This window comes from Barbatula barbatula (assembly GCF_947034865.1).
Source record: "Barbatula barbatula genome assembly, chromosome: 2".
NCBI classification, from domain to species: domain Eukaryota; kingdom Metazoa; phylum Chordata; class Actinopteri; order Cypriniformes; family Nemacheilidae; genus Barbatula; species Barbatula barbatula.
In genome coordinates, this window is record NC_136767.1 from 28,736,127 (window position 1) to 28,748,034 (window position 11,908).

The window sequence follows — 11,908 nt, forward strand, 5'->3', positions numbered from 1 at the left end:
TTTGTTATCACCGTTCAAATGGGAGCCAGCTTCTGTTGCCCTCAGAAAGTGCACAGAGCTTATCTGAGATTCAACCCATGATATCACTGCAGTCCGCAAGCAAACTCAGCGTTTCTGATGAAGTGTCAGCTAACACACCAGATCAGCCATCGAGAAACAGGACTCAGAGAGAGAGAGAGAGAGAGAGAGAGAGAGAGAGAGAGAGAGAGAAACAAAAGGGGTGGGCTTATACTTCGTATATAATAGTACGGTATACTGTAAATGTTTCAAACTATAAATTAAATATGCTATACGTACATAAAGTATAAATATTGACTGGTAATGTGATAAAAGACTACTAGACTGACTGCATCAGAGCTGCTTTAAAAATGATATAATCACACATGTGCAGGTGGATTCATGCATTTTAACACAATCTAGTGTTTCACACACTTCGAGTTCGATCTGTGCTTTGATGACAGATGCTGTGTATTTTTCACACTCTATGGCTCTGGGGACATAAACGTCACATATAATAGTTCCCCTCTGAGCTGACATTTGCAACACCTAAAAAAAGCGAGACATCTAAAAATACACCTCCACACACACACACCAATACTGAAATCTACACAGCAATATTTACTTTAAATTGAGTTTAATATATAAATGATATGCGTTTGTGATGTTGATGACCTTTTGTTCAAAAGAGCACAAAATAAATAAATAAAACATCTAATGATAACGTTGTTGACAGTTGCTTAGTTACTGAACTAATCCTGATTCAGAATGGACAAAATATAAGAAAAAATAGGGATGCCAATAAACGGTCATTTTTAACGTTATCCTATCGGCCGATAAAAAATAATTAGGCTGATATATTATATATAAATAATTTCCTCTGGTTAAACTTCTTCAGCTGCACGCTGCTCACAGTGTTGTCTTTCTGTCGAGATCATTCACTTGCTGCTATTAGCAACACATTGTTGATGTAGGTACAGAATCATCCTTTACTCTATTTAGAAGGTTTGGTTACCAGTTGCAGTAATTCTGTAACACCGTCAACATGAAATACATCTGAATCATATTGTGCAGAGCAGGACAACAGGCCGTAAAACGGATAGTAGCTAAGCGGACACCTGATGAGGGAGTGAAGGAGATAAAAATATAGTCGTGTGAGTGGAGAAGTTTCCCGATCAATGCTCCTGCAACATCAGATGGCCAGACAGCTGCTGGGGGCAAGGGCACCCTCATCTGCCCCCCACTGCGCTACCAAACACTGCTGTGACAACTCTGCACGTAGACCAGAACAGATCCAGAATACGTCTACGTCTCAAGATGGAGAAATCTGAGAACAGCAGTTTACATAAACATAAGAATATACTTCTGACCTACAAAGACGGTACAGATCTGATGCACACAATTACTTTTGATGTGATAAAGATATTACAGATAACTACCCTATAGGGGTGCGCAATATATAAAAACTATTGGAATATCGCATATGTGCACATAGCAATATTTTGCAATAACAAGATTTTTTTTTATGAAATTCATGAAGTCATCTATAGACCACTTTGTATGACGAAAACAACTCCAATCCAAAGATGGTCCAAAAGAACTTGTTTTTTCAGATTTTTAACTATTTATATGTGATATTTATCAAAAAAATTAAAACAAAAGAGAAACCGGAAGTGGACCAGTGTTTACATCTTGCAAAGTGGTCTATATAGTAGTCTATAGGTTTTAAGGTTGATGCAAATAACCGAGAGACTGTGTCTGATTTGTGGAAGATGATGAATACTCAGAAATAATGTAAACAATGTATGTTGGTTACATCATTTTCAGTATTTAAATACATATTTTACAAACTTGAACCATAATTCCCTCACATTGCATTATTGTATATCACATTTTCTGTAATACCGCAATTTTACAGAATTCAAATAATGGACTGCAACTTATTAACTGCATTAACTCATATACTGCACCGTTCCTTTAATAGCTGCATAACTCATCCACTGCACTGTAACTTCAACAACTGCATTAACTCACCTATTGGACTGCAACTTTAATAGCTAATGTCTTAAACTTATGCACACTTAAGTCACTTGCACTATTGTTTAGTCTAAATTATTATCTGTTCATAGCCACCTGTACATTAATGTTCATATTATATAGCCATCTGTATATATTGTTCATAGTACATACTGTCATATTTTCATAGAACATACCTACTGTAAAGTATTTTCATAGTCCATGACCACTGTATAATATTTTCCTAATATTGTATTCGGTATTTATTCACTGTATATCCTGCACTTCTGGTTAGACCTAAACTACATTTCGTTACACTGTACTCGTATATGTGCAATGACAATAAAGTTTAATCTAATCCAATCTTTAGAAAAATAACTAGAATACAGAATTATTTAGCATGCGAGCACATTTTTAATATCGTAGCCTACATGATGATGAAAATGACTCTGTATTAGTTTGAGTTTTTGGATTGAGTATATGGATTGATTGAGAATACTGCTATTCATATTAACAACCAAACAAAAAAAAGTGAATTCAGCAAAAACATTACAGAAGATATTGCACAATGGCAAGTGTGGCTAAATGACCCAAACCACTCAACAAATGTTCTTATGAAGCCATCAGTAAAGCCGCCCTATTGCTCAGAGATAATGATCATCCTGGAAATTCCACTTAAAATGTCTGTTTGTGTTCCATAGAAGTCATAAAGGCTGGAAGGACACAAGGGTTAGTGTATAATGACTTAAATTGTGCACTATTCCTTTAATGATGTGATGAATCATTCTCTCTCTCTCTCTCTCTCTCTCTCTCTCTCACTCACTCTCTCGTAAACATGTACGTACGTTTTTATTCATATAATATTTCTATAGTTAAACATATACGTATACATGTATGCCACAGGTGACCGGAAGTGACAGCTGCTCCTCTCAGGATATATCTGAGATGCGCTCACACGCCGCGGGCACCCGCACAGGTCTACAACCTTTCACCTTTACAAATGTTTCTTTGCGATTGGCGTGTACACACCGTCTCTAGTCAATACTTCTGACGTTTATCGATGCCACCACGTAAGACCATACTGAATAACGCCTTACCTTCGCGTTTGATCCGAATCAATGAGAAGACGAAACGATCATAATCATCCTCCAGTGATCCATTAAACCCGTATGATCCAGTATATGCGCCTCAAATGGTTAATCCCCAGCGTGAGTCTGACCTTGTGTGTTTATGATATAAACATCGACGTCAAAGATGTACACAAACATGGCAGAGACACACATATGTCACGCTGACAAAAACAGCGAAACATTTAGGGCACAGGAAGTGTCAGGTAGGTTCCTTTGATCTGACGGACAGGCGGACTGACTAATCATACGTCTAGTGTGAACACAAAGCCCGCCTACTTTGGAATTTACAGCCAATCGCGTCGGGTAAGCGGCTCTGTGAGAGTTATGAAGCGGACGTGCAGGTGCATCTGACTGGCGAGACTCTGCAGTCACTGATTATAATCTTAACTAAACATTACTCCCAAATTTTGTTAATTATTTAATAAATTAATCCTGCAATTGAGTGAAATCAGGGACCATTAAACGATTTCTTTTTTGTTTTACTTCACTTCCTCTGTCACTTCTGATTTACTCTTTGTTATTATTGTACTGTTCGCTTTTTGCCCTTGTACTGTAATTCATCTAATTATAGTCAAGTTTCGTATTCATTAACGTACATTTTCTGAAAATAATCACTTCGTGACGCGGTTAAGACTTTCTCCGATCTAATAAACAATCATATTAATTGTTCTTTAAAATAGACGCACTTATATTACCTTAAATTGACTTTGACTAATTCCCTCTTGTGCTGTTACTAAGCAGACAATAATGGCAATTGCTCTGAAGAAGACCTCCAGTACAAATAAAACATTTATTGCGCAACACATTTTTATACACAGTTCACAACATCTCACAAAGTTCTTCTATAAGAAGAAAACAACCGAATTGTACTGTAAGAGAAGAGCAGGTAGTCAAGTTAGAGAGGCTTTTTATAATCAATAGATTAATGCGTTAGGACAGTCCATTTGAGGTAGTGATGAGTCCAGCCACGTCCTAAAGCGTCACCTGCCGGTGGAAAAGAATATACACATGCTGCTATTTCCATCCCACACTTGAAATGTCAAAAATTTTTTACTGTAATAAAATACACTGCACTGCTTAAATTGTATTAAAACATTTTAACCGAATTATGATATATGTCGTTTTATATATATATATATATATATATATATAAAAGAAGAGACAAAAGACTGTACAGTCTTTGTTAATTGAACAAAAATGTGTAACTTAAGAATTACAGTATAGATGAATTAGCAAAACCTAATTTATACTGTATTGTACCTGTCTACCTGATTGTCACTTGTTAGTTTGAAGCGTAGAGAATATTATTACTGTAAAACTATTATTTAAACACGGTTTAAAATGTTCTTTAGAGTCCTTCAACAAATCAGAAAACCAACAAAATTCCCCAGCGTCTGAGGTATTGTTGTCAGAGAGGTTTGTGGTTAATTTTATCACATATAAAGACAATAATCAATTAACACAGCCATCCATTCATGGCACATTCTGTACATTACATAAAATAAAACATGTAAACATCTATCTGCACTTGCACAAGTCGTTTACAGCCCTTAAATCACTTTATATGACGTTTTATAAAATTTACCGATGTGTCTGTTTGAAAACCTTTTCAGATCAAAGCTTGTCAAAAACATGTCAGGTCCAATTTCACCGCAATATATATATATATATATATATATATATATATATATATATATATATATATATATTTGTACTGCTTTCAATATATAACTACTTTCAGGACAATTAAGCACTCCAACTCCCATTATTGTAATGAAATAATACATTGTTAAAAATTTGTACACTGCATGGTATTGTAAAAAATTAAAAGAAAAAATATAACACCCTGACACTCCAATACTGAGAATTGGGAAAACGATTAATTGTCATCAAAACATTGTCATTGAAAATGATAATAATACACATTTGTTTTCTTTTTGCAAAATATAATTTCTTGTCCGTCTCTTTAAAGGGTGAAATCTGTCTATAACGTATTTTTGTACAGTTCGCTTACAGATTATTAATATTTTACAATAATGGCACAATACAAAAGAAAATCTGTTAACCAACTGAACATCACATACAAGAACATTGCAGAAAGAATGGCAATGCTATTCACGCAGCATTACGCACGATTATATTTGACTTTAACTAAAATCCTCCTAATAAATCACTAAATAAATCTTTCGAGCATAAATGGATTGGAATGGCTTAGAAGCTTTATGGCTAAAACAATCCCTGTAATATCTGATTCAAAACACTCTGTACAGCTGAGCAACCAAAATACAGAATCTAGAAAACGTGCTGCAAGTGCCAACACAGAGGGCAGTTAAGATGAAGGCATAAATAAATCCTGTATAATGCTGCATTGGTATTGTAATGATAATGCTAAGACCTCAGAGGCCTCAGATCATGAAGTTTAAAATAAACAGCAAAGAAACTCATTCTCTGTGGCCGGCCGTACAATAATGTTTCCTAACACGTTCCAGTCTGAGCGCTAGCAGATCTGGGACTCGGCTCCAGTTTGGCCCGTCGTGTCTGGTGGGCCCTCGCACAGGTGGAGGTGTGACGGTTGAAGCTGTCTCTCCACATGAAGCGTTTCGAACACATGCTGCATTCATAAGGTTTGATGCCCGTGTGGATCTTCATGTGGCCGACCAAGTGATGCTTCATCTTAAAGCTTTTTCCACAAACGGCGCAACCAAACGGCCGTAAGCCAAGGTGCATGCTCATGTGACGGTCCCTCTGGCTTTTGTGCGTAAAACTCTTGCCGCACTGACACGGATAGAGCTTATACACCACAGAGGTGAACCCTGAGTGAGACGTCTGATCTTTTAGGACGCTGTCAGTGTCAACAGGGTCCTCCTCCTCTTTGACAACATCTGTGTCTTTTTCTAGCTGAGATTTATCCTTGGATGTTGGGTTAGCGATCTCGTCCGCAGCCTGCGAAAAGCCCATTGTAGAGGAACCGTAGAAGTCCAAGGGTTCCTCGTAGGAGCAATTTCTGTCCAGGCACTCCTCCAGATGGCTCACCAGTTTCTCATCCAAACAATCCTCAAGCGTGTTTGGTGTTTGGCAATTCAGATCTGAATCGCTTACGGGGGTGGGATCACTGCCGAAAAGGCCAGCGCAGGCCTCGCGACCCGACTTCTCCATTTTTACATGCACTTTCTTTCGGCGTCCCATAATGCTCGGTGGCACATAGGCGGGTCTTGGGCACTGGTTTTCCGTGGCATCCGACTCGCTGCTCACATTATCCAGAGAAGAGCAGCAGGCGCTTTGCAATGTTCCTGGTCCCAAAGCAGAAACTGACATCTCGTTTTCATCTACACTGTCCCCTTGACTTACACTCCTTCCGACGTCCTCGTTATCTGTGGCATAACCGTCGCCTTTCGGCGGTGACCCATGTTCGAAACGTCCACAGCTATTTTTCTTTTTTCCCACCTCAAGTAGCTCTGTACATCTGTCCACCACATGCCACATCTGCAGAAAGCTAGCGGCGGTGAGGAAGGCCACAACCTCTCCAGATGGCACTGACAGCGCTCCCGTGTAGCAGGACAAGAGGAGCTGCTCAAAGACGCACGGATGCATGACTTCCGGCAACACCACTCGGGCGCTGTTCTTCAACAGCACCTGATCGCAGAAGTACGGCGAGCTGGCGGCCAGCACAGCGCGATGAGCCCGGAACTGATGACCGCCTATGGACACGATGAGGTCACACAGCTGACCCCTCTGCCGCTGCTGGTTTAATTTCTTCAGGAGTGAGCAGGAGAAATCCGGGAACTCCACATGGAAAGAGTTCGCCCCCTTCTCCATGGTGACCTACAATCTAAAGGTTCTTAAATAAAAAGGTATATATTTTTACGCATTTGACAGAAATGTTATTCAAAAAGTGACTTACAGTGAATTCAAAGTGTACATTTTATTACTACTGTTTCTGTTTTCCCTGGCAAGTACACGCACACAAGTGTGTGTTATTCAACCAAAATATTATAATATAACAAGTGACAGCAAATAATGGGCGGAAGAACAAAAACAGCAACACAGGCCACATTCTGTCAGACAAATCAATACATTTTTTTGAAGTAGTCTTTAACGGGTAAAATAGTATGTCTCCATACCTTAACACTATATCCCTAGTTAATGTTACACCTACTGTAACATATTTTCATAGCTGTATAACATTTTCTCAATATTGTATTCTGTATTTATTCTAACTGTATATCCTGCACTTGCTAATGGCACTTCTGGTTAGACCTAAACTACATTTCGTTACACTGTACTTGTGTAATGACAATAAAGTTGAATCTAATCTAATCTAAAATCTGTGCCAACATTATTGTAAAAAAAGAATTTCAATGAGCACTAAAAGAAAAGAAGATAATGTTTAACTGTATCTTTAACTATAATATATAAATCTGTAAACATTTAGATGTAATGTATAGTCAAATAAAATCTAGAAGAATACTTTAAATCTATCATTACTTATTTTTTAACCAGTGAACTACTGTCAAAATGCATCATTCAGTGGAATACAGGTCAAGCTAACCGCTATAAGGCTAGTTAGCATCAGCGAATAAAGAATACTTCTAGGATTTCAACAGATGACCCGGGTGTTATTTTTCATAAAAGAGACAAATGGTCAGTTTCAGCTAAAATCACGACATAATCAATCGTTCTTTGTACCTATTTCTGCATAATTCTGGCAGGTTTACTGTAAGCAGAACATCTCTCATCTCATCTCTTCCGGGAGCCGGAGCGGAGCGTAGCGCGTACGTTTGCGTCACCACGCACGGTTTCGCGTGGCGCAGGGAGAATGTAAACAAACACGCCCACTTACGGCAGGTTGCCAGATAATCGAACTTCACATCTACGCACAAACCACAGAAGTTTACGGCCGGTGTGCATATCTATGTGTGTCCCTGTCAAAAACATCATTATATTAACAGAACATCCCTAAAGCAAAACAATTGACCTACACGAGATTTATTTATACATAACACTATTGAAAAAATCCCAAAGTTGCGAAAATTTAGATGATGAATGTGTCCATAACGCAAACCTCGTGACAAACAGAAAGCCTCCAGCAGATGACGCAATAGGATAACAACAGCTACCGACCACTTGGCACCATCTCGTTATAGAAGATTAAGATGTATGCTTTATATACAAGTGTTGTACCTAACAACAGAGGTTCCTCTAAAAAATACAGTGCTGTGAAATGTATTTATAGCAATTAAATTGACAAAAATGGTCAGAATCCTCCATTATTCTGTATTTTATTATAAATATAAAAACTAAACTGAGGCCCGTAGATAACTTAGTTCTGTAAGCTACTTTGTGTATTCTGTGTTTGCACTACAACGCATGTAGTATAAAAATATAAAGATGAGATGAAAAGTAAAGGTGTAAAAACGAATTCTTCAACAAACGTCACTTGCACAGCATTCGCTGTAGGAGGTGTTTGAGCATCCCAACTTAATGCTCATAAAGCCAATGAAGAAAGAAAGTCTCCAATTTATAGATTGTTGTAGGATTCCATTTTGCAAGCCAGATTCTTAACACGTATACATCAACAGCTTGTTCTCTGCCAGAAGGCCGTGAAGCTCATAGACAGGTTTGGTCATGTCTTTCTCTCTTGATATTACATTTATATGTCCACCAACAATTTTATATGACTTTAAATAGCTCCCGTATCAAAGAGACTGCATTGATAGGGTAATAAAGGGATTCTTTGTCATAGGACCGAACGTTGAATCAGTCATTCCTGACGGACCACCTCTACAGGTGCAGAGATCAGAGGGAGCAGAGGTCATCCAGGTGGGCCGACATTCTCTTTCCATTACAAGATTCAAATAGCTCTATTGGCATGGTAAAAAGGGGAAATTTACACTGCCAACGCATTTTTATGTGAAAGTTCAACCCAAAAATGAAAATTCTGTCATCATTTGCTCACCCTCTTGTCATTTTCAAAAAATTTTTGAAGAGCGTTGTTAGTACCCATTCACTTGCATTGGTTTTGTGTCCATGCAATAGAAGTGAACAGGGGGCGATGCTGTTCGGTTACCAACTTTCTTCTAAATATCTTCTTTTGTGTTCTACGGAAGAAAGAAAGTCATAAAGTTTTGAAATGACAAGAAGTTGTGTAAATGATGACGGATGAATGATGATGATGATATATAGGAAGAGTTTGTTTCCAAAATGAGATAACACATTTTTAAGAATTTTTACAATGTTATCGTATTTTTATTGTGTTTGATAATGACATGAATTTGGATAAATGAGTTATCTCATTTTGGAACCAAACTCTTCATATATATTCATACTATTAATATATGAAGTGCAGAATGTAAGGGTGAAGGTTAACCATATATACAAATATTACTTCACTTTAAGTGGAAAGTTGGTAGTTATTCTTTTTACAAGTTCCTCATGGAAAAACTGTTTAAGAATATGAATTTCTTTGTAAGCATATGCAGACAGAATTGTTCTTGATAAAAAGAAAGTTCTCAACTGAACGTAAGCTTGTGTAGAAAAGCAGCAACAGATCCGTTAAATGTTTTGCTACATAAAAAGGTGTTATAATGGACTGTTAAAGAGGTGGTTTAGCATTAAAAAGATGTCAAAAGACAGAGAAGGATTCTAATTTAGTCTAAAACATACAATGCTGGACTATAATGGATCCGATCAGAGGACGAGCAGCTGTGAGCGTGTGTTTGCTCGGCCTCTGTGCACGTTGACTTTGACCATCTCACTGCAAAGCTCATGAAATATACATCAGCTTTTTTTAAATTGCTCAGCTGTCAGAGTCTACCTGAACTCATATTGAATGATTCTTTCACCTGATAATTCCATCAATCACACAGATTCTGTGAATAGTATTCACTCACCCGCTCTATTGAATGAAGGAATACAGTATATATTTATTTGATGTGATTTGAGCTCAACAGATTTGTTAATGCAATATTCATAATTTAATATTTTAGAAGTTGACTTAACTTACTAAAACTGCTCAAAACACTTTAACCGAGGAACAGAAGAAAGAACATGACATTCTAATGCATGCATTAAAACACATATACATCATGTTGCATTTACGCTGATTAATACTGAAATCGTTGCATTGCAGTAACGGGGATTATGGTCCATACTGTCTCAAAATATGCTCAGTAAGCCAGCAAAATGTGTGAAGCTGTGTGAGTTGTTTCGTCCAACTTTGTAACAAGATTAATATTACAACTAATACAAAACTTTTCTGAAGCTCAACAGCTATAAAACAATAAAAGTCCTTTCCCTCAGCAGCCATAAGAATAAGCGTTCAGAGGTTTGATCGAGTCACGCAGGACTTGTGTCTATCTTTCGCCACCCTCAGCAGGAAATCAATGTGCCATTACATATCCCACTGAATCAATATTATGATGGACACACTATCAAGCCGAGCACTGACAGAAAACTCAATGGGGTTCCGGTATAGATCGCAGCAAAGCACAATGGCGTATGATTAAGTTCCTACCGGCAATCTCAACAATGCTGACAGACACGAGGCAAAGTGCAAAACATAGCATAGCTTAAGAGAGACCTTACCAACACGTCGCGTGCAGAGTCTCCCGCACTACACACGCAAGGAGATGTTGAAGATGTTTCACACACCAGAACTGAATCACTAAAACTCGAAGAATAAGAGATCATTCTCAAAGGCGCTATAGACTTTAATTTGTTCCTCAGTCAATGGGATACATTTCTTCCATCATTTATTCACTCTCGTGTCATTCCAAACCTGTATGACCTTCTTTCTTCTGCAGAACCAAAAAGAAGATATTTTGAAAAATGTTTGAAACCAAACAACATCGACTATAACGGATGGACACAAAACTACCGAGAGATTTTACTTTTGTGTTCGATAGAGTGAACGACATGAGTGTGAATTTGTATTTTGAAACTATTCCTTCACCAGCACCAAGGCCTCAGAGCTAACAGACATGGGCAAAAACATATAACTTTCTTTATAAACCCTTTTATACCAACATTTACCATATCATAAAGACAGACAGATCAATCAAACCCAACTGTATCCTTTCCATCAGATGTGAGGACTCATCGGGTCCAATTGAGGGATTAAGCTCAGTTCTGGGGTTAATGGTTCGAGATGGGCCGTGCATGCCACGGAACAGGTGGGACGGAGTCGTTCTTGCCCAGCCGAGCGAAGATCAAACCGGGGCAATGGTGGGGGGGAAGTCACCTGTGTCCACCTGCGTCTCTGGAATCAATAAGTCTGTCATCTCAGCTGATATTGGCCGCAGTAATAGCGCAGGGCGATTAGGACCACTTCCCTGGGTATTAACTGTATCTCTCATCCTCCGAGACGCGGGCCAAGCCTAGGAGAACAAAAGCCTGCTTGATAAAACCCCAGGCCCCTCGTCTCACGTGAGCTCGGGGTGGGGAACGGTTAGGGGTCGGGGAGCTCAGATATGTAGTAACTTGGAATGGCCGAGGGCTTTTGGCAAGGAGTGAATTTGGAATGAATCCGAACGCTTTATAGGGTAACTTCGAATGCTGGAGTAAGAAGAGAATGACCTGAGGGCAAGTCTTTTCTTCTCACTTTCTTCTAGGGATACTTCAGTAATAGTAAGAGGAATTCAATGTACTACTGGTGCAGATCCTACCAAGACATTTGGACCTGAGGACCCTGGATAGAGAAGCAAAAATAAGAACATCTGTAAGGATCTACAGTACATGAAAAGTCTGCCATCGTTTACTCACCCTGT

The 11,908-nt window shown here is 38.4% G+C and overlaps 2 protein-coding genes across 3 annotated transcripts in view; both read right to left on the reverse strand.

The window, feature by feature from the left end:
* Positions 1-3,363, reverse strand: part of LOC306908597 (ras-specific guanine nucleotide-releasing factor RalGPS1) — a 78,002-nt gene extending 74,639 nt beyond the window's left edge. For both annotated transcript variants that reach the window (XM_079481629.1, XM_079481627.1), the window contains exon 1: positions 3,111-3,363. The gene's annotated coding sequence lies outside the window, so the exon portion shown is untranslated. The remainder of the gene's footprint in view (positions 1-3,110) is intronic.
* A 1,550-nt stretch (positions 3,364-4,913) lies between these two features.
* On the reverse strand, positions 4,914-7,931 carry zbtb43 (zinc finger and BTB domain containing 43). The gene is made up of 2 exons (XM_079451002.1): positions 7,830-7,931; positions 4,914-6,981 (listed from the first exon to the last, which is right to left on the reverse strand). Exon 2 carries the CDS (start codon positions 6,957-6,959, stop codon positions 5,619-5,621), a length of 1,341 nt encoding a protein of 446 aa, XP_079307128.1. The 5' UTR covers positions 6,960-6,981; positions 7,830-7,931; the 3' UTR covers positions 4,914-5,618.
* Positions 7,932-11,908: the final 3,977 nt, after the last annotated feature.